Genomic DNA, 23,926 nt, shown 5'->3' with positions numbered 1-23,926 from the left:
GCGTAAATACAGGTCCTTGGTCAAACGTATTCGACCCGTATTGCACCAGTAAATACGGGTCCGGTGTCACCGGTATTCCACTCATATTTACGGGCACGTTTTCGCTGCAAAATTGCACTGCACTAATCGGCAGCCCCTTCTCTCTATCATTGCAGGATAGAGAGAAGGGACAGCCCTTTCCGCAGTAAAAGAAATTCATACTTACCCGGCCGTTGTCTTGGTGACGCGTCCCTCTTTCAACATCCAGCCCGACCTCCCTGGATGACGCGTCAGTCTATCTGACCGCTGCAGCCTGTGATTGGCTGCAGCGGTCACATGGGCTGTAACGTCATCCCAGGAGGCCGGACAGGAGGAAGAAGCAGGGAGTTCTGGGTAAGTATGAACGTCTTTTTTTTTATTTTTTTACAGGTTGATCTATATTGTGATCGGTAGTCCCTGTCCAGGGTGCTGAAAGAGTTCCTGCCGATCGTTTAACTCTTTCAGCACCCTGGACAGTGACTATCCCCTGACATCTCCTAGCAACGCTCCCGTAATTACAGGTGCACACACGTAGTCACCCGTAATTACGGAAGCCCTATAGACTTCTACGGGCCTGCCCGCTGCCTGAAATAGGACATGTTCTATAAGCATACGGGTAGGTAGCCGTGGCCAATAGAAGTCTATGGGCCCGTAATTACGGGCTGTAATTACGGCCCATAATTACGTTCGTGTGCATGAGGCCTCAGACTGAGAATGGCAGAAAATCTCCAAAACCAGGTGTGCAAACCTTTTGTCATCATAACCAAGAACACTGTGGGCCGTTATCGCTGCCAAAGATGCTTCAACTAACTACTAAAGTAAAGGGTCTGAATACTTATGTCAATGCAATATTTTAGTTTTTCCTTATCAATAAATTAGCAAAGATTACTACTGTTATGACTTTGTCATTTTGGAGTACTGAGTGCAGAATAATGGGGAAAAACTTTATTATTTTATTTAGGTTAGCACAAGGCCTCAACATAACAAAATGTGAAAAAAATTGAAAGGGTCTGAAGACTTTCCGAAAGCATTGTATATTCAGGAGTTACACAGACTGTACAGCAGCAAAGTGGCAGGAAATTTGTTAATGAAGATTATTTACAAAGTCGCTTAGTTTCGTATTTAGGAAGCAAATGAACAATAGCATACCATAAAGATAAAAAAGTATATATAATTGGTATGGTCACGTCAGTAATGGCTAGAAACTCTAAAATAGGCAAGGTATTTAACCCCTTCACGATCAGCGACGTACTATTCCGTCGTGCTAAGTGCATAGTTCGCGCTCGGCGCTGGAATAGTACGTCGTAGGGGGAACGGCCATTTCGGCACATATAGGAGCTGTGACAGCTGCGGTCTCGTACAGCAGTTGCCACAGCTCCTTCAGAGGGGACCGATCGCTCTGTCCCCGCTCATTAACCCCTTGGAAGCTGCATTCAATAGCGATCGCGGATTCTTAGGGGTTAAGCTACCATCGTCGGCCACCTACACGATAGCGGCCGGCGATGGTGGCTATGGCAACTGGACGCCTAACAATGGCGTCCGGCTATGCCATCTACAGATGGGTCAGGACCCACTATGCTTGCGGTCAGTGAGTAGCTGACAGCTCTAATACACTGCACTACGCATGTAGTGCAGTGTATTAGAATAGCGATCAGCGCCTCCTGCCCTCAAGTCTCCTAGTGGGACAAAGTAATAAAGTTAAAAAAAAGTTGTGTAAAAATAACAAAATAAAAGTTTTAAAAGTAACAAAAGTAAAAATCCCCATTTTTCACTCATCAGTCCTTTATTATTAATAAAAATAAATAAACTATACATAATTGGTATCGCTGCGTCCGTAACGGCCTGAACTAAAAAAGTATTTAGTTATTTATCCTGCACGGTGAACGCCGTAAAAGAAAATAATAAACCATACCAGAATCACTTCACTTCCCAAAAAATTAAATAAAAAGAGATCAAAAAGTCGCATGTACCTAAAAATGGCACTGATCGAAACTACAATTCGTTACGCAAAAAACAAGTCCTCACACGGCTTTCTTGATGGAAAAAAAACAACGTTATGGCTCCTAGAATAAGGCAACACAAAAAGTAAATGACTTAAAAAGTATTTTATTGTGCTAACGCCATAAGACATAAAAATATAAACACATGGTATCGCATCGCCCCCAAACAAAGTGAATATGTCATTTATAGCGCACGGTGAACGCTGTAAAAAAAAATTTTTTAATAAAAAACAAAATCGTAGAATTGCTGTTTTTTAGTCACCGCGCTACTTAAAAATAGAACAAAAACTGATCAAAAAGTCGCATGCACCCCATGAAAAGTACAATGAATTCCTCAAGGGGTTTAGTTTCCAAAATAGGGTCACTTTTGGGGGGTTTCCACTGTTTTGGCACCACAAGACCTCTTCAAACCGGACATGGTGCCTAATAAAAAGGAGGCCTCAAAATCCCCTAGGTGCCCCTTTGCTTTGGAGGCCGGTGCTTCTGTACATTAGCGCACATGTGGGATATTTCTCAAAACGGAAGAATCTGGGCAATAAGTATTGAGTTGCGTTTCTCTGGTAAAACCTTCTGTTTTACAGAAAAAAAAAATGAAATAAAAAGGATTTTCTGACCAAAAAAATGAAATATGTAAATTTCACCTCTACTTTGCTTTAAATTCCTGTGAAACACCTAAAAGGTTCATAAACTTTCTAAATGCTGTTTTGAATACTTTGAGGGGCCTAGTTTATAAAATGGGGTGTTTGATAGGGGTTTCTAATATTTACGTCCCTCAAAGCAACTTCAGAACTGAAACCTAAAAAAAACAAAGAGGTTTTTTCTTATACCACACCCCGATGTACCGCATGGCCGTGTCCAGGATGCGTTATGAGGCAATACTTCGATTCTTACATTATACCGATAATGAGCCGTGCCCACCCCGAGACCCAGTTTTGACCGTTTGTATAAATGGAGACCCCTATTAGACCGTTTCAGTGCCCGGTTTTCCCAAGCATACACCCCCGAGAAGTGTATTTCTATTTATGAGTCCTTGGTACATTTTAAAGAGAGGCTTCAATTCCGCCAGTACCTGCCGGGTGAGAGGGCAAGGTATATCGTGAAGCTGTATAAGCTGTGCGAGAGTGCATCAGGGTATACCTACAGATTTAGGATATATGAAGGGAAGGACACCAGTATTCAGCCTCCAGAATGCCCCCCCCCCCCTTACTGGGAGTTAACGCAAAAATTGAGTGGGATTTGGTGCACCCACTGCTGGACCAGTGTTACCACCTCTACCTAGATGATTTTTATACCAGCGTCCCACTCTTCAAGTGCCTCGCCTCCAGAAGTGCTGCGGCACTGCTAGAAGAAATCTGAGAGGCCTCCCTAAGACTCTGCAGGGCAAACAAGAAGGGGTGAGAGCAGGGCACATTCTAGCAGCAACATATTGTGTCAAGTACAAGAGAGATGTCCTTGTATTGACAACAATACATGGCCACACCAGTACCCATACGAGGTACCCGTACATAGACCCCCCAAACCAGACTGCATCCTGGACTACAATAGGTACATGGGAGGGGTGGACTTGTCAGATCAAGTCCTGAAGCCCTACATCGCCATGCGGTGTGGTATAAGAAGCTGGCCGTGCACATCATACAGATGGCATTGTACAATGCGTAAGTGCTACGTCGATGTACAGGCCAGGGGGGAACATTCCTGGAATTTCAAGAAGTGGTTATTAAGAACCTAATCTTTAGGGACCAAGAAGCGGGCACCCAGTACTTCTGGAAGCGAGGCCACACGCATCGTACCAGGGCAACACTTTCCAGGAGAAGTTCCCCAAACTGGCAAGAAGGGAAAAAGTAAAAAAAAGTGCAGTCTGCTTAAAGAGGGGGATAAGGAAGGACACAATATACCAATGCGACACGTGTCCCGAAAAACCAGGGCTCTGTATGAAAGATTGTTTTAGAATTTATCATGCATCCCTTAATTTTTAATTTACCCATATGCACTCTGCACAGCTTATCCCCCTCATCTTTCCCTTCTGAGCCCTGCCGTGTGCCCAGGCAGCTGATAACAGCCACATGTAGGGTATTGCCGTACCCAGAAGAACCCACATTATAGTTTATGGGGTGTATATCTCCGGTGGTTAATGCTGGGCACAATATATCGGACACTGACATGGCATACATATATAGAAAATTGCAAATCTCACTCTGCACCATCTGCTGCGCATTATCACAGTACCTGTGGAGTCAAAATGCTCACTATACCTCTAGATGAATGTCTTAAGGGGTGTAGTTTTTAAAATGGAGTCACTCCTCGGGGGTTTCAACTGTACTGGTACCTCGGGGGCTTCTGCATACATGACTTAGCACCAGAAAAGCTCCAGTAGGCCAAATGGTGGTCCTTTCCTTCTGATCCCCGCCGTGTGCCCAGGCAGCTAATAACAGCCACGTCGGGTATTGCCGTACACGGGAGAACCCACATTACAGTTAATGGGGTGTATATCTCCGGTGGCACATGCTGGGCACAATATATCGGACACTGACATGGCATATATATATAGAAAATTGCAAATGATAAAGCAGCCTCCCCCCCTTCATGAATAGTAGGCGTGTGAGTGGGCGTTTATAAGTATATTGCACCTGTGTAATATCCCTCTATGTAGCATTTTGGTGTTGTCCGCATCCTGTTGGGAGGTGGTGGGTGTACCTACACTCATAAGTAAGTATGGCCTGTTCAGTGATTTGGAAAGGGAATTGGCCCATTCCAGATCAAAACCCACCATACCAGGCGTGGGCAACGCTAGGGGTGGCAGGGGTGCATAGGCCACAGGTGCTTGGCCAGGAGACAGGCATGTATCACATAGGGAAGTAGGATGACCACAAGGAAACTTAGTGCTGCATTTAGAGCATGCATAATGGACAGTAATGTTTGTCTGGCAAAAAGGTTCTCCCCTGGGGTCAAGACATTGTAGTAGAGGGGGTCACTACACTACACACTGGAGAAAACAGTGGAGGTAGAGAGAATAAAACCACTCAGGTACTGTGCAGCAATAAACTACTCCAATAGTAAGTAATGGCTTCCTTTTACCTAGGTCTGCTAGGAAAAAAACACACTCCTACAGTGAGTAAAGGCACCAGTAGGATAAAGGGGAGGTCAAGGGCAGGTCCTATCCGGGTTCAGAAGTGTTTTGCACTTGTCCTACGGCAAAAAATCTGTAAAAAACGGTCGGGAGGTCCTGTTGTCTCCAGCAGCATCTGTCGGAATAAAGGAGAGACACAGATGGGAAACTAGGCCATGCCCCGAACTGCCACGTTTAACCGCCATCGGACATGTGCTCCTCAGGAGTCAATCAGAGGAGAGATGCTGAATCCCCATGTGATGAGAGCGCGCTATTGGAGAAGGGGCATGACCCCCAGCTAAATACGCACACTGCCGCAAAATACGGAGACCGGCTCTATGGCGCCGTTCTGTATTGGAAATGAAAGACGTTGTCGTCAGCTATTAGGTCGGCCGGAAACGGCGCCAATAAAATTTCAGAGACTACGAAGACAAAAAAAGGTAAGGGTTAGTGGGTGGAGCCCAGTGGACCCGTTGGATAGTGTGTACACAAACGGAGACCCGGGGGGGGGGGGGCACTCACCCTCACATCATCCTCCATCTCCCAAAAGTTTGACCAGCAGGGGAACCCCCACCTTAGTGGCTTACCCTTTGGTAAGGGGAGACACTGGTGGGAGAGATAGGAGCTGATGCTCCTTAGACTGGTGGGTGACAGAGGAGCTGATGCGCTTGTCCCACTTGTCTTCATAAGCAGGGGGTAACAACGCATTTGTATTATGAAACTGTGCACCTGGCATGGAGGGGAAAGAAGGGATACATCTATCAGCCTTTTTTCCAGCTGTAAAAAGAAAAAAATAAATTAACCAAAAAAAATGGTAGACTCTGTTGCAACAGCAGAAGTGCCAGCCTCCTACGGACACTAAGCGAATACTGAATAGCTCAGTGTCTGTAGGCGGGGTATATCCTGTAGGAGGTGCCACTTTTTAAATTTTTTGTGTTAAGACTCCTAGTGGCAACTGCATATACCTACGATCTGTCTCCCCCAATGCAACGAACAAGAAATATATTTATTTCTTCTCAGATTTCTCAAATACACTAAGGCTAGGGCAACAGACGACCTGTGGATAGTGAATGTAATCGCGCAAAAATCCAGCAAGTTTGGATTTCTGCTGACTGTGATGTTGCGGTCACAGTAACTTGCGGGGCACAATGAATTCGCATTCACTATCATAAGTTGCGATTTAGCAGGAGCGACATTGCGATATTATCTCAAACGGCCACAAATTGATATATAGCCCTAGCCTTAATACACTGAATGATACTAAATGTAAAAACCTTGATTACGGATTAAACCTGCTGTTTTACTGGCATGTGTTAACAATTCTGGAGTTTCGTTAAGTCCTGCGTTTTACCTCTCCTCTGTTCTTACTTCCGGAAATGTATGAATAAACTCACAACTGGCAGTTACAGCTTCCTTTGTCAACAGGGTACGCCCCTACACAGTCTGACACTTTGTAGCGAAACACCCTAATGACAAGGTAGGTAGAATTGTTCTTTTATGGAGAATGCAAGTATTTAGTAAAACGGATATGTCAGGAGAGCTCATTATGTTTCACACAATTCACAGATGCAAGTATTCTAAACAATTCAATTTAATTCAACGTTAAATAAATACAATCCTACTTACTGATTGGACAGGGAAAAATCCATAGGAATCCAGGAGTATTAGGTGATAAACTTTTTCAGGAAATATGGAGGCAAACTATAGAATGAAGAGATATATTTAAAGGCAAACTTTTTAACACTCTATATGTGTATTTGTTTTAATCAAATCAGAAGAGGCAGCTAAATAAAAATCAACCATAATCATTTTCATTGAAAGATTTAAATGCACATAACAAACAACATATACGTAGCAGCTAGGGTGCGTCCCATAACAGCATTCCACTAATAATGAAAATAATAACATTGTAAAGTAACTTGGTGGATCATACCAGACTCCTTGCTCAGTCATAGCGAATCCTCAATGTAAGTCACTGTCATAGTTGCCCAAGATGAGGAACCAATAAATTGCAGCAGCAGGTCTGGAAACACAAGGCACAAAACTGTCCCTGTCTCACCCTAAAACTAGGAGAACAACAGGACTGTCACTGACCCCATGTACTTAGCGGAGACTGGCTAAACAAACTGTCTCTACACTACAGAAACCCTACATATTACCCTAATATACCCAACGTGTTTCTTCCCTTCCGGGAGTCAACAGTGGGTTTTCACAGTGGGTACAAAAACAATTTCTGCCAAAACAGCTAAGGGTCACATGTAATAAATACAAGAGAAAAAATATATACTGGCTCAAGTCTAATGAAATAAATAGTGAGCTTACAGCATGGGTCAAAAGTAATGGTTCATGTCCCCAATGTGGTCGCTTATTCTCCAGTGAAATTCCCAGGTGTCTTTCCCACATATTCCATTTAACTAACACACACGCACGTACCCACGCCCCACGCACACAGTTTCAATATTACTCCCTGTGACCTGCAGCTTAAGACCTCATTGATCTTATATGTCTTCTTATTTACAGAACTCAGGTTTTACCACATTGTATAAACTGGCATGATACTCTTCCACTGCCCCTACAGTCTATTTTTCTCTCCAGCCATATGCCTTTTCGGGCTTTGGGGGTAAAGGGACTATGGACCAGCCTGTCTCTTAGGGAGTGGCCTCTTCTTCTGTGGAAGAATATGTGATCTGAGGGGATGGGCCCAATACATCTCTAATATCCACATCCATTTTAACCCCTTCGCACACTTGGACGCAACTGCACGTCCTGGTGTGGGGGGTGAAGTATGGTGCGGGCACATGCGATGAGCCCGCTCTATACGCTGCGGGTTTCAGCTGTATATTACAGCTGGCACCCTGCACTAAAGGCCAGGAACAGCGATGATACTGTTCCTCGTCATTTAGCCATTTAGATGCCGCGCACAATAGCAGCTGCGTCCTCTAAGCAGTTAGAAAGATGCCCATTGGCCCCGATGCCGATGGTTGCCATAACATGAAGGCCCCCAAGGTCTGCATTCTTTCTGCCTCTGTTAAGCCCTGCCTCTGTATACTGCAATACATTAATATTGCAGCATCTTGTACCAGACATCTAACAATCGCTGGTTAAAATCCCCTAGGGGGAATGTAAAAAGTGTAAAAAAAACAACAAAAAAAAATACCTTTTCCCATTTGCTATTAAAGTAATGTAAAAAAAAAACAAAAAACAAAAAACACAAATTGGTATAGCCACGTCCGTAAAAGTCTGAACTACTACAATATAACATTATTTAACTCGCACGGTCAACGCCGTAAAAAATATAACATTTTTAAAAACAAATCGCTGTTTTTTAGTCACCTTGGCTCATAAAAAACAAAAAGGTAATAAAAAGTGATCAAAAAGTTATATGTAAGCCCTGATACTGCTCAATAGACGAAAAAAAAAGTTCTCTCTCAGAATGTGGTGATGCAAAAAAATTTTTAAACAATTGTTTTTTTCTTTGTAAAAGTAAAGTATAAAAAAAGCGATACAAATTGGGTATCACCGTAATCGTATTGAGTTAAGTTGCGTTTTATTACCGCAGAGTAAAAGCCATAAAAATTAAACCCATGAACAAATCAGTTTTTTCCATTTCCACCCCACATAGAATTTATTTTTAGTTACTCAGAAAATGATATGGTACTTTAAATAGTGCCAATACAAACTACAACTCCTCCCGCAAAAACGAAGCCCTCATACCACTCCATTGATGTAAAAATAAAAATTTTATGGCATTTGGAATGCGGGGAGTGAAAAATGAAAAAGCAAAAAATGGCTCTCTCACTAAGGGGTTAAGAATGTTCCAGCGCTACCCAAAAATCTCCCTTGGTACACTAAACCCATTATCAAAGGTTGTTATCATTCTTATCGTGTCACAGCCTTCATTCGTTTTAATCTTTGGGACTAGCAAATGATTACGTTCTCTAGACAAAGCTATCAAACATTGGTCTAAGCACTTCATCTGGATACCCCCTACTTAGGGAGCGGGACCTAAGGTACCCTGCTTGGCCAACGAACTCCCCCTCGATGAGAAGTTTCTACGAAGCCTCAAATACTGGCCTCTTGCAATGCCTCTTTTTAAAGGAAGAGGGCGGTTACATTGCCATCTCAGGAGGGAGTTCGTAGCCGTCTGTTTTCTGAACACCTCAATCTGCAGTTCGCCAGCAATGGAGGTGCCGATCCGAACATCCAAAAAGAGTAACGAGTGAGCATTTATTTTGTATATAAATAAGACGACCAATTAGGTTTGTTTGTGTTTAGACTTCTCACAAACTCCTCAAATTCCTCCCCAGAGCTATGCCAGATGACAAAATTGTCATCAATGTACCGTGCCCACAGTTCCACCCTATCAATGATCTCATCACCAAAAACTATACTTTCTTCCCACCAGCCCAGGAGCAAATTTGCATATGTGGGGGCACATGGGCTCCCCATCGCATCGCCCCTGAACTCGTGGTAGAACTTGCAATTAACCCTTTCAGGACCAAGGGTCATCGATGCCTCAATGACCAGCCCCATTTTTTCAAATCTGGCATGTGTCATTTTATGTGGTAATAACTCTGGAATGCTTTTGCCTATCCAAGCGATTCAGAGACTGTTTTCTCGTGACATATTGTATTTTTGTTAGTGGAAAAATTTGGTCAAATTCATAGCTTATTTGTGAAAAACACCAAAATGTAAAGAAAATTTGCAAAAATTATAATTTTTCTCATTTTAAATGTAATCTACTTGTAAAACAGATAGTAATACCACACAAATTATTGCTAATTAACATCCCCATAGGTCTACTTTATATTTGCATTGTTTTTGAACAATTACATTTCAATAATTACATTTTTCTAGGACGTTACACGGCTTAGAACTTTAGCAGCAATTTTGCAAATTTTCAAGAAAATTTCTAAAGGCTATTTTGTGAAGGACCAGTTCAGTTCTGAAGTGGCTTTGAGGGCCTTATGTACTAGATGGACCCCATAAATCACCCCATTTAAAAAATTGCACCCCTCAAAGTATTCAAAACAGCATTCAGAAAGTTTATTAACCCTTTAGGCGTTTCACAGGAATTAAAGCAAAGTAGAGGTGAAATGTACAAATTTATTTTTTTTTGCTGAAATTCATTTGTAATAAAAAAAAAATCTGTAATAAAGAAGGTTTTACCAGAGAAATGCAACTTAATATTTATTGCCCAGATTCTGCAGTTTTTAGAAATATTACACATGTGGCTCTAGTGTGATAATGGACTGAAGAACCGGCCTCCGAAGCAAAGGAGCACCTAGAGGATTTTGGGGTCTCCATTTTTTAGATTATATTTTAGGCACCATGTCAGGTTTGAAGGGTTCTTGTGGTGCCAAAACAGTGGCATCTCCCTAAAAATGGTTTTGGAAACTACACACCTCAAGGAATTTATCTAGGGGTATAGTTAGCATCTTGACCTGACAGGTCTTTTGCTATATTTATTAGAATGTCTCTGTGAAAATGAAAATCTACTTTTTTTCTGAAAAAATATAAAAAAAATGTAAGTTTTACAAGTGCCATGCATTTGGAAAAAGCCATTTGGCTTTTGGAGCGCAGATTTTGCTTAGTAATATTTCTGTTTGGGGTTTTGCTGGTATTTTAGTTTATAATGCGGGGGCATATGTAAGCTGGGCAGAGTACATCAGGGCATAATAAGAGGGTATAATAATCGGGTAAATAAATAATTCATAGATGTGTAACCCCGGCGTCGCAATGATAAATAGTGCCCAATCTTATCCGCTTTTGGACACACTGCACAATCTGTCGCTATATTCTGTTTTTTTGCGGGACGGGTTGTAGTTTTTATTGGTATTATTTTGGGGTACATGCAAATTTTTGATCAGTTTTATTCTATATTTTGGGAGGGGTGATGACCAAAAAAATAGTGATGCTAGTATTGTTTTTTAATTATTTTTTGCGGTGTTCACCGTGCGGGAAAAATAATATTATAGTTTTCTAGTTGGCGTTGTTACGAACACGGTGATACCAAATATGTGTACTTTAACGTTTTATTTTTTTTCCTATAATAAAAGCATTTTTTGTTTTTGTAACGTATAACTTGTTTTCACACTTGTATAAAACATTTTTATTACTTTTTTTTTTTTTTTAACTTGTTTTACTTGAAGACCTGCAGCACTGATGGCTGCTATAACACATTACACTACCTAAGTAGTGTAACGTGTTATAAACTGTCAGTGTGAAGTTGACAGTCACACTGACAGGAAGCCTATGAGGACCAGCTGGTCCTCATAGGCTTCCGTGAATGGCAGACCGGAGGCCGTTGTATGGCCTCCGGTTTTGCCATGCAATTAACGGCAGCACCCGCAATCATTCCCCGTGAAAGTTTGTTGTAGCAACAAACTTTCCAGTTTGTTGCTACAACAAACTTTCCCTGCGATCACATGATCGGGACCTGAACCAATCAGGTCCCGGTCATGTCTCCGGGACCAGAGGCAGGGGTTAACAGCGCGATCCGGGTGTCACAGCACTACTCTGAGACACCCGGATCGCACTTTTAACACCCACTGTGAATTCACGTCGGCGCTGCACAGAGCCCAGCAAGCACCGACGTGAATTTACTGTGGGCGGTCAGGAAACCGTTAATAACGGTGATCATATGCTCTGTAGCCGAACCAATCGGTTCGGCTGTCAGAGAACAGGTTCCTGGGGAGCCGGGGACACTGACACAGCCGGCGTCCGAGCTCTTTTCACAGCGCTATGCCGGCTGGAACAGAGATCTATATATTCACGCCATGGCAGCACGGGGTATGTGCGAAAAGGACGTGAATCTACAGATTGTCGGCATGAAAGGGTTAAATAGTAAGTAGTTCCTTGTAAGTAGGAACTCGAGTAGTCCCACAAGTAACCTATTGTTGGCATGGTACTGAACACCGCTGCTCGCAGGCCCATCTCACGCGGGATGTAGAAATATAACACTTTCCCATCAATGCATCCTAGCCACATGCCCTTCCTCTACAGGGGCACCCTCAAGGCGCTTGAGGTCGGTTGTGTCCGTGATGTAGGAGGGCAGTGCAGTAACAAATAGATGAAGTACAGATAGAAGTCAATATTCTGGCAAAGGCTGTCTATCCAAGACACTATAAGCCTTCCTTTGAGTGAGTCCAAGCCCTTGTGTATCATAGGTGGACAGTAAAAAGTTGCATTAAGCGGGGCACTGGAGAGGAGAAATTCATACTCTGTGGAATCAATCAGATAGGTTGCCTTCACCTCCAGAGGGAAATGGAATGCATCTTCAGACAGGGCACCTGCTTGGCTCAATGAACAGCCTAACTTTAGAGGATTTATCCAACCTGCAACCCAAACATTTGCAATGAGGGGTGGCATATGGGCAAACATCCAACATATCTGGATATAAGGCTGTAAGAGTAATATGAGTAGGTCTTGAACATAGACCAAGACTATGAAACTAGGTGATGTAGGTGGTAGGCCATCTTCCCCTAAGGAGATCCGTACCATAGTTTGACCTTTACATTTAACCTCCCACTGCCTTCCCAATATGTGGGTCAAGACCCTATATTTAGGAATAACTTGTTTTTGCTTAGCGCTATATTAACCCATGAAGCATGGCTCATGGATGGGCCACAGAGATGTGCCAGCTCTAAAAGTCAAATAGCGCTTTTTCCCTTCTAAGCCCTGCCGTTTTTCCAAAGAGCCGTTTATGACCACATGTGGGGTATTTTTTTTAATCGGGAAAAATTGCTTTACAAATTTTGCAGTGCTTTTTCTCCTTCAGTCCTTGTGGAAATGAGAAAAAATTAGCTAAACTTACATTTTCTTTGAAAAAAATTTAGATTTTCACTATCAGGGCCTAGTTCCAATAATTTCTGCAAAAGACCTGTGGGGTCAAAACGCTCACTATACCCCTAGAACACTTACTCAATGGGTGTAGTTTCCAAAATGGGGTCATTTGTGGGGGGTTTCCACTGTTTTGTCCCTTCAGGGGCTTTGTAAATGTGACATGGCCTCCGCAAGCCATTCCTGCTAAATTTGAGCTCCAAAAGCCAAATGGCGCTCTTTCCCTTCTAAGCCCAGCCATGTGTCCAAACAGCCGTTTATGACCACATATGGGATAGTTTTACTCGGGAGAAATAGCTTTACAAATTTTGCAGTGCTTTTTCTCCTTTAGTCTTTGTGGAAATGAGAAAAAATAAAATCCCTAAACCTACATTTTCTTTGAAAGATTGTAGATTTTTATTTTCACGGCCTAATTCCAATAATTTCTGCAAAAAACCTGCGGGGTCAAAATTCTCACTATACCCCTAGATAATTTCGTCAAGGGGTACAGTTTCCAAAATGGGGTCACTTTTGGGGGATTTCCACTGATTTGGCACCGCAAGAGCCCTTCAAACCTGCCATGGTGCCTAAAATATATTCTAATAAAAATAAGGCCCCAAAATCCTCTAGGTGCTCCTTTGCTTCTGAGGCCAGTTCTTCAGTTAAGTAGCACCCTAGGGCCACATGTGGGATATTTCCTAAAACTGCAGAACCTGGGCAATTTATATCGAATTGCATTTCTCTCGTAAAACTGTCTGTGTTACAAAAAAATGTAAAAATAAATTTCTGCAAAAAAAGTTGAAATTTGTAAATTTCACCTCTACATTGCTTTAATTCCTGTGAAACGTCTGAAGGGTTAAAAAAAACTTTCTAAATGCTGTTTTGAATACTTTGAGGGGTGAAGTTTTTAAAATGGGGTGACTTTTTTGGGGTTTCTAATATATAAGGCCTTCAAAGCCACTTCACAACTGAACTGACCCCTGTAAAAAGAGCCTTTTGATATTCTTGAAAATGTGAGAAATTGCTGTTAAAGTTCAAAGCCTTGTGATGTCATAGAAAAATAAAAGGATGTTCAAAAACGATGCCAATCTAAAAGTAGACATATGGGGATGTTAATTAGCAACTTTGTGTGGTATAACTGCCTGTCTTACAAGCAGATACATTTAACCCCTTCCCGCCGGATCACGTATATTAACGTCAATAAAAACGGTGTCTTACCGCATTTTGATGTTACTGTACGTCATGGAGATGAAGCTGGCTCAGGAGCTGAGCCAGCGACATCACCGCCGGGTGACAGCTGTATGTTACAGCTGGCACCCTGAGGTATCGGCCAGGACCGGAGCCAGCATCCGATCCGGCCGATTAACCCCTCACATGCTGCATTCAATAGAGATCGCAGCATGTGAGGAGTTTATAGCCACCGGCACCCCAGCAACGTGATCGCTGGGTTGCCGGTGGCTGCAAAGGCGATCGGAGGGCTAATGCTTACCTCCCGATCAGCCTGTAACGGAATCCTCCTATGCCCCGTCGTCGGCGGGGCCCAGGAGGCTTCCGGTACCATCGGCAAGATAGCGCCGCCTCAGCTTCCGGCTCAGAAGCTGAGCCGGCGTCATCAGCAGTGGGTGTCCGCTGTATGTTACAGCGGACACCCCGATCTATCGCCAGGAACCGGAGCTAGCTTCGATTCCTGGCATTAACCCCTTCGATGCAGCGATCCATTGTGATCGCTGCATCCTAGAGGTTTGTAGAAAATCGGCAGCCTTGCCATGCGATGGCAAGGCTGGCGACTGTTAATATGGCAACAGGAGCCCTAACAATGGACTCCTGTCTGCCATTACGTGAGCTGATTAGGCCCCGCCCAGAGGCGGAGCCTGATCGGCTTGCTGTTAGTGAACAACTGACAGTTCCAATACATTGCACTACATAGGTAGTGCAATGTATTAGAACATCAAACAAACAGTTGGACATTCAAGTCCCCTAGTGGGACTAAAGAAAAGTATAAAAAAAAAGTGTAAAAAAAGTAAAAATAAAAGTTGTAAAACATACAATAAAAGTTTCAAATAATAACACAAAACACAAACGCCCTTTTTCACTTATCAAGTCATTTATTATAGAAAAAAATAATAAAGCCATACATATTTGGTATCGCTGCGACCGTAACGACCTGAACTATAAAAATATTATGTTATTTATCCAGCGCAGTGAACGCCGTAAAAAAAAACCTCAAAAACACTGCCGTAATTACTGTTTTTTTGGTCACGGTCTTCCAAAAATTGAAATAAAAAGTGATCAAAAAGTCGCATGTATCCAAAAATGGTACCGATAAAATCTATAACTCGTCTCGCAAAAAACAAGCGGTCACACAGCTCCATCGACGAAAAAATGTAAAAGTTATGGCTCTCACAACTTGGCGACAGAAAAAATACATTCTCTTTCTAAAAGTAATTTTATTGTGCAAAAAGTTATAAAAAAGTTCTAGAAATTTGGTATCGCCGGAATCGTACTGACCCGCAGAATAAAGGTAACATGTAGTTTATAACGCATGGTGAACGCTGTATAAAAAAAAAACAACTAAAAAAACTATGGCAGAATTTCTGTTTTTTTTGTCACCTGGCCTCCCAAAAAAAGGATAACAAATGATCAAAAAGTTGATTGTACCCCAATATGTACCAATAAAAGCTACAGCTCGTCCCGTAAAAAAAGAGCCCTCATACCACTACGTCTATGAAAAAATAAAATAAGTTAATGCTCCAATAATTCAGGAAAGAAAATTGTCCAGTTGTGAAGGCCCGAGGGGAACGTTTCTTCTGTTTCAAAAGGCGATGTAGCAAGGCACTAAAATTAGGGAACCAGGAAGGGGAGGGCCCAACCATATCCGCTGGAAGCGACGGTGCCCGTATTATACCAGGACAACGCTTTCCCGGCAAAATTCCCCAAACTGCAAAGGTGCGGAGTGTGGACCAAAAGGGGAATAAGGAAGGACGCCAGTTATCAGTACAACACCGGCCTGTGCAGACAGGATCGATCACAGCGTAACACACATCTATGGATCATTTTATTATTTTTTTTACCTTATTATACCACCTGACTATGCCCCTGATGTACTCTGCCCAGCTCAGATATGCCCCACATTATAAACGGAAACAACAGTGATACTCCAAACAAAACTATTACCAAGCAAATTCCACGCTCCAAAATCCAAATGGCGCTCCCACCCATCTGAGCCCTACAGAATGCCCAAACAGCAGTTTACTTCCACATATATGGCATCACCATACCCGAGAGAACCCTTTTAACAATTTTTGGGTGTGTGTCCCCAGTGGCACAAGCTGGGCACGACATATTTGACACTGAATTGGCATATCTAGGGAAAAATTTTAATTTGTACCTTCCGCAGCGCAATCATTTATGGAAAAGACACGTGGGGTGAAAATGCTCACTACACCCCTTAATAAATGCCTTGAGGGGTGCAGTTTCCAAAATGGGGTCACTTCTCAGTGGTTTCTTTTATTATTTCACATCAAAGCCTCTGCAATTGTGAACCAATACTTTATATGTCGCCAAATTAGGCCTCAATTTGACATGGTACTCTTTCACTCCTGAGCCCTGTCGAATGTCCAGGCAAAAGATTAGGGCCACATGTAGGGTGATTCTAAAACAGGGAAACACCGCATAATAATTGAGAGCTGTCTTGTTATGGTGGCACAAGCTGGGCACCACATATTGGCGTATCTAAGGAAAAATTCCCATTTTCATTCTCCCACATCGTGTGCACACGAATTTCTGCAAAACACCTGCGGGGTTAACATGCTCACTACACCCCTAGGTGAATACCTTGAGGGTGTTTCCAAAATGGGGTCACTTCTGGGGGGGATCCACTGTTTTGGTCCCACAGGGACTGTGCAAATGCGACATAGCGCCCAGAAACCAAATGCAGCAAAATCTGTACAACAAAAGCAAATGGCGCTCCGTCCCTTCCGAGCCCTGCCGTGTGCCCAAACAGCATTTTATGACCACGTGTGGGGTATTGCCGTACTCCAGAGAAGTTGCTTTACAAACGTTGGGGTTCTTTTTTTCCTTTATTTGTTGAGAAAATTAAAAATTTGGAGCTAAAGCTACGTCTTATTGAAGAAAAAGGATTTTTTTTATTTTCACTGCCCAATTCTAATAAAATCTATGAAACACCTGTGGGGGCAAAATGCTCACTACACCCCTAGATGGTTTCCTCAAGGGGTGTAGTTTTCTCAATGGAGTCACTTTTTTGGTGTTTTCACTGTTTTGTCCCCTCAGGGGCTTTGCAAATGCGACATGGCCTGCGCAAACCATTCCTGCTAAATTTGAGCTCCAAAAGCCAAATAGCGCTTTCCCTTCTAAGCTCCGCTGTGTGTCCAAACATCCGTTTATAACCACATGTGGGGTATTGTTTTACTCGGGAGAAATTTCTTTACAAATGTTGTGGTGCTTTTTCTCCTTTAGTCCTCGTGGAAATTAGAAAAAATTAGCTAAACCTACATTAGCTTTGAAAGAATGACGATTTTTATTTTCACGGCCTACTTCCAATAATTTCTGCAAAAAACCTGCGGGGTCAAAATGCTAACTATACCCTTAGATAATTTCCTCAAGGGGTGTAGTTTCCCAAATGGGGTCACTTTTGGGGGATTTCCACTGTTTTGGCACCGAAAGAGCCCTTGAAACCTGACATGGTGCCTAAAATATTTTCTAATAAAAAGGAGGCCCAAAATCCACTATGTGCTCCTTTGCTTCTGAGGCCGGTGCTTCAGTCCATTACCAAACTAGGGCCACATGTGGGATATTTCTAAAAACTGCAGAATCTGGGCAATAAATATTGAGTTGCGTTTCTCTGGTAAAACCTTCTGTGTTACAAAAAAAATAGATTAAAAATGAATTTCTGCAAAAAAAAATGAAATTTGAAAATTTCACCTCTACGTTGCTTTAATTCCTGTGAAACGTTTAAAGGGTTAAGAAACTTTCTAAATGCTGTTTTGAATACTTTGAGGGGTGAAGATTTTAAAATGGGGTGACTTTTTGGCGGTTTCTAATATATAAGGCCCTAAAAGCCGCTTCACAACTGAACTGGCCCCTGTAAAAATAGCCTTTTGAAATTTTCTTGAAAATGTGAGAAATTGCTGCTAAAGTTCTAAGCCTTGTGACGTCATAGAAAAATAAAAGGATGTTCAAAAAACGATGCCAATCTAAAGTAGACATATGGGGGATGTTAATTAGCAACAATTTTGTGTGGTATAACGGCCTGTCTTACAAGCAGATACATTTACATTTAGAAAAATGCTAATTTTTGCAATTTTTCACAAAATTGTGGTGTTTTTCACTGGTAAATATTGAATTTATCGAGCAAATTTTTCCACTATCATAAAGTCCAATGTGTCACGAGAAAACAATCTCAGAATCGCTTTGATAGGTAAAAGCGTTCCGGAGTTATTACCACATAAAGTGAAACATGTCAGATTTGAAAAAATGGGTCTGGTCCTGAAGGCCAAAATGAGCGTGTTCCTGAAGGGGTTAAAGAGGCTCTGTCACCAGATTTTGCAACCCCTATCTCCTATTGCAGCAGATCGGCGCTGCAATGTAGATAAGAGTAACGTTTTTGTTTTTTTTTAAAACGAGCATTTTTGGCCAAGTTATGACCATTTTTATATTTATGTAAATGAGGCTTTCTAAAGTACAACTGGGCGTGTTTAAAGTAAAAGTACAACTGGGCGTGTATTGTGTGTGTTACATCTGGGCGTGTTTACTTCTTTTACTAGCTGGGCGTTCTGACGAGAAGTATCATCCACTTCTCTTCACAACGCCCAGCTTCTGGCAGTGCAGACACACAGCGTGTTCTCGAGAGATCACGCTGTGACGTCACTCACTTCCTGCCCCAAGTCCTGCATCGTGTCGGACGAGCGAGGACACATCGGCACCAGAGGCTACAGTTGATTCTGCAGCAGCATCGGCGTTTGCAGGTAAGTCGATGTAGCTACTTACCTGCAAACGCTGATGCTGCTGCAGAATCAACTGTAGCCTCTGGTGCCGATGTGGCCGACACGATGCAGGACCTGGGGCAGGAAGTGAGTGACGTCACAGCGTGATCTCTCGAGAACACGATGTGTGTCTGCACTGCCAGAAGCTGGGCGTTCTGAAGAGAAGTGGATGATACTCCTCGTCAGAACGCCCAGCTAGTAAAAGAAGTAAACACGCCCAGATGTAACACACATAATACACGCCCAGTTGGACTTTCGAAAGCCTCATTTACATAAATATAAAAATGGTCATAACTTGGCCAAAAATGCTCGTTTAAAAAAAAAAAAAAACGTTGCTCTTATCTCCATTGCAGCACCGATCTGCTGCAATAGGAGATAGGGGTTGCAAAATCTGGTGACAGAGCCTCTTTAAATTGAAAAATGCAAATTTTTTGCAATTTTTCGCTAAATTTTGGTGTATTTCACAATTAAACACTGAACGTATCGAGCAAATTTTGCCAGTAACAGTCCAATGTGTCTCGAGAAAACAATCTCAGAATCGCTTGGATAGGTAAAAGCATTCCAAAGTTCGTACCACATAAAGGGAAAGATGTCAGATTTGAAAAATGCGGCTCTGTCAGGAAGGTCAAAAGTGGCCAAAGAGGGAAGGGGTTAATTTTGTTCTGTCACAAACTATAGATCCATTTTAGTCCTAGTAGCCCCTAGCAGCTATCAGCCTCAAGAGCAACACTGGGGAAATATCTGCAAAGATTTTGGATATTAACCCCTTCAGGACGCAGCAGCGTTTTTTCATGACTGACGCGATGTAGTGGTGTCATTGCACCCGTCTGTGCCAAGCCATACACAAACCGGAGGAGCAGAGAGATCACCTTCACCCATCGTGGGAATTAATATTTTATAATTTTTTTTGTTAGGCCTTATGGGGCAATATTCTGTATGGAGACAGCTATGTTGACAGCTGTAAGGGCATTATACTGTGTGGGGGGCAGAAATGGAGGCAATATACTGTGTGGGGGCATTATTCTGTGTGGTGGGCACTAAGGGGTCATTATACGTGTGTGGGGTAGCTATAGAGGCATTGTGTGGGCTGCTTTAGAGGCATTCTACTAGGTAGGGAGGCACTGTAGGGCAGCTATAGAGGCATTACTCTGCGTGAGGGCAGCTACAGAGGCATTACCCTGCGTGGGGGAAGCTATAGGGGCATTATCCTGTGTGGGAACAGCTATAGGAGCATTATCCTGTGTGGAAACAACTATAGGGGCATTATCCTGTGTGGGAACAGCTATAGGGGCATTATCCTGTGTGGGAACAGCTATAGGGGCATTATCCTGTGTGGGAACAGCTATAGGGGCATTATCCTGTGTGGGAACAGCTATAGGGGCATTATCCTGTGTGGGAACAGCTATAGGGGCATTATCCTGTGTGGGAACAGCTATAGGGCAGCACAGTGGCTCGGTGGTTAGCACTATTGCCTTGCAGCGCTGGGGTCCTGGGTTCAAATCCAACCAAGGACAACATCTGCATGGAGTTTGCATGTTCTTCCAGTGCTTACGTGGGTTTCCTCCGGGTACTCCGGTTTCCTCCCACACGCCAAAAACATACCAATAGGGAATTTAGATTGTGAGCCCCAATGGGGACAGTAAAAAAGAGGACCTCTGTACAGCGCTGCGTAATATGTTGGCGCTATATAAGTAACTGAAATAAATAAATTGGGGCATTATCCTGTGTGGGAACAGCTATAGGGGCATTATCCTGTGTGGGGGCAGCTATAGGGGCATTAACCTGTGTGTTTCACCCACTGTGCTTAACCCCTAGCTATGCCTATGATTGCCGAGTCTGGACGCAAGACCCACCTCAGCGACACACAGCATCAGGATACCTTGAGCCCGCCCGCTCAATTCAATGGAGCGAAGTACCGGCATCTAGCGAAGAATGATGTTGACATACGTCAAAAGAAATGGGAATAAGTTTGCAAGGGGTCCCAAAACAATAGTCTCAGCCAAAAGTGGGTCCCGGACTCAGAAAGTTTGGGAACCAATGGTCTAGAGGATGCTTGTAACTCAATTCACTCCTGTAGACTGCAGCTGTTGGGCTATGTTCACACTGAGTTCAATGGGAGGCAGAGAAAGCGTATATCGCTACGTTATGCCCACGGGCGAAAATCTGCCTCAAACTTCCAAACAGAATTTTGAGGCAGAAATTCTGCCTGCAAAAAACTGTGAACATAGCCTAAGAGCGATACCAAATTTATATCGTTTTCTTGTTTTTATGTTTTACTACTTTTGCACATTAATAACACTTTTTTAAATTAATATTATTTGTGTCACTACATTCTGTGAACCATACATTCTTTTTTACCATCAACTGAACTGTATGAGGGCATCTCCCGCAGTTTGTATCAGAGTTCATGCTATCAGCTGTTGAATGCTCCTTATAACATCCAAAATCGAGGAGGGTTACAGGAATACTGCAGCTTATGATTTGTATTTCCCTTCATGTATTGTTTCAAACGAACAACTAAATGAAGCAGGCAAGTGAACCGTAGGTTCTTTGGCGATGGGACTGTTCCATCCCTTATATGAATTACTCATTTTGCCACACATTTTTATTCTGTTCAACAGACCAGTGCCCAAAAGTAGTTTTTCTATTCATACAGTATACGCCAACGGGGTTGCACCAGCGCAAAATAATTATATAGATATTTCAGAATTGACTCACCATTCCTCCAACAACACCACCTACGGAAAAAGTATTCTTCAGTCAGTAAAATTAATAGACTAATAACATTTCCTTAGTTTAAAAAAGTGAGTTGTCACAATTTCAGATAAACTTCCGTACAGCTATTTGTATGTGGGAAAAAAAAACATCCTTGCCCTTTAACCCCTTAATGACCAGCCTATTTTAGACCTTAATGACCAAGCCATTTTTTACGTTTTTCCATCATCGCATTCCAAGAGCTATAACCTTTTTATTTTTGCGTCGACATAGCTGTATAAGGTCTTGTTTTTTGCGGGACAAGTTGTATTTTTTAATAGCACCATTTTGGGGGACATATTATTTATTGATTAACTTTTATTTGGGGGGAAATAGAAAAAAACCTGAAATTTTGCCACACTTTTTCACGTCTTAAATCTACGCCGTTTACCGTGTGATATAAATAACACCATAACTTTATTCAGCGGGTTGTTACGATTGCAACGATACCAAATTTGTATAGTTTTTGTATGTTTTACTACTTTTACACAGTAAAAACGCTTTTTTTTCAAAATTATTTGTTTTTGTGTCTCCATATTTGAAGAGCCGTAACGTTTTTATTTTTTCGCCGATGCGGTTGTATGAGGGCTTTTTTTTTGCGGGAAGACTTGTAGTTTTTATTGGTACCATTTTGGAGTAGATGTGACTTTTTGATCACTTTTTATAAAAAAAAATTTAAGTCAGGATTCACAGAAAACAGCAATTTTTCCATAGTTTTTCCAGTAGTTAATTTTTTACGGCGTTCACCGTGCGAGTTAAATAATGTCATAGATTTATAGTCGGGGTCGTTACGGACGCGGCGATACCAAATATGTGTAACTTTTTAACTTTATTTTGTTTTTTTAATAGTAAAGCATTTTGTAAGGGGAAAAGCTGGGTTTTTCATTTTTTTTCACATTTTTTTTTAAATTAACTTTATTAAACTTTTTTTCCACTTTTTTACTAGTCCCACTAGGGGACTATAATATGCGATTCTGCGATCGCATTTATAATACACTGCAATACTTTTGTATTGCAGTGTATTACTGCCTGTCCGTTTAACACGGACAGGCATCTGCTAGGTCATGCCTGCGGCATGATCTAGCAGGCATTCACTCCAGGCAGACCTGGGGGCCTTTATTAGACCCCCGGCTGCCATTGGAGACACAGACACTCGGCGATCGTATCGCCGGGTGTCGGTGGGAGAGAGAGGGAGCTCCCTCCCTCTCTCCAAAACCACTCAGATGCGGTGCACGCTATTGGGCACCGAATCTGAGGGGTTAAACGGGTGAGATCGATACTAATATCGATCTCACCCGGCAGAGCAGGGACACTCCCAGCCCTCAGCTGCCTCTGGCAGCTGAGAGCAGGGAGATTTGACGGCTCCCTGCTCTGTTTACTTATAAACGTAAAAAGTCTATGGCATCGGGATAAGGCCCGTTAGTGACCGACGTAGAAACACGATGGGCCGGTCACTAACGGGTTAAAGAGGCTCTGTCACCATATCAAATCCCTATCTCCTATTGCATGTGATCGGCGCTGCAATGTAGATAACAGTAACGTTTTTGTTCTTTTTAAAAACGATCATTTTTGGCCAAATTATGAGCAATTTTATATTTATGCAAATGAGCCTTTCTAATGGACAACTGGGCGTGTTTTCTCTTATTTCCAACTGGGCGTGTATTGTGTTTGTAACATCTGGGTGTGTTTACTTGTTTTACTAGCTGGGCGTTGTGAATAGAAGTGTTTGTCAGCATCATATGTCAGCACCATACACTTCTATTCACAACGCCCATCTAGTAAAACAAGTAAACACGCCCAGATGTTACAAACACAAGACACGCCCAGTTGGAAATAAGAGAAAACACGCCCAGTTGTCCATTAGAAAGGCTCATTTGCATAAATATAAAATCGCTCATAACTTGGCCAAAAATGATCGTTTTAAAAAACAAGAAAACAAAAACACGTTACTGTTATCTACATTGCAGCGCCGATCACATGCAATAGGAGATATGGATTTGAGAATCTGGTGACAGAGCCTCTTTAATATCCTTCTTGAGATTGAAAAGATCAGTTCTCAGAGAATGACAATTATTTATGCTACCGCCTCACTTCTTGTGAAGCTTGCTATAATGATATTTAATTTGACCATCTACATTTATGTCCAAATCAAAAATAAGTAGTTGTTTCATCCTTAGGATGAAGGGAAGGCAAGACCTAGATATGAACTAGATATGAATAATAAA

General features: G+C 42.3%; 1 protein-coding gene across 7 annotated transcripts in view; it reads right to left on the bottom strand.

The window, feature by feature from the left end:
* The window catches only part of SERHL2 (serine hydrolase like 2), a 111,091-nt gene that overhangs the window by 16,039 nt on the left and 71,126 nt on the right, over nucleotides 1-23,926 (bottom strand). For 6 of the 7 annotated variants that reach the window (XM_075856583.1, XM_075856585.1, XM_075856581.1 and 3 more), the window contains 3 exons: nucleotides 21,666-21,685; nucleotides 20,801-20,869; nucleotides 6,751-6,825 (listed from right to left, as the gene is read on the bottom strand). In XM_075856583.1, the coding sequence (XP_075712698.1) occupies nucleotides 6,751-6,825; nucleotides 20,801-20,869; nucleotides 21,666-21,685 (164 nt within the window). The remainder of the gene's footprint in view (nucleotides 1-6,750; nucleotides 6,826-20,800; nucleotides 20,870-21,665; nucleotides 21,686-23,926) is intronic. The other variant, XM_075856586.1, reaches the window with a different exon arrangement.

Source organism: Rhinoderma darwinii, chromosome 3 (genome assembly GCF_050947455.1).
Source record: "Rhinoderma darwinii isolate aRhiDar2 chromosome 3, aRhiDar2.hap1, whole genome shotgun sequence".
NCBI lineage: Eukaryota > Metazoa > Chordata > Amphibia > Anura > Rhinodermatidae > Rhinoderma > Rhinoderma darwinii.
Note: the sequence above shows the minus strand (reverse complement) of the source record. Positions and strands in the feature narration are given on the sequence as shown.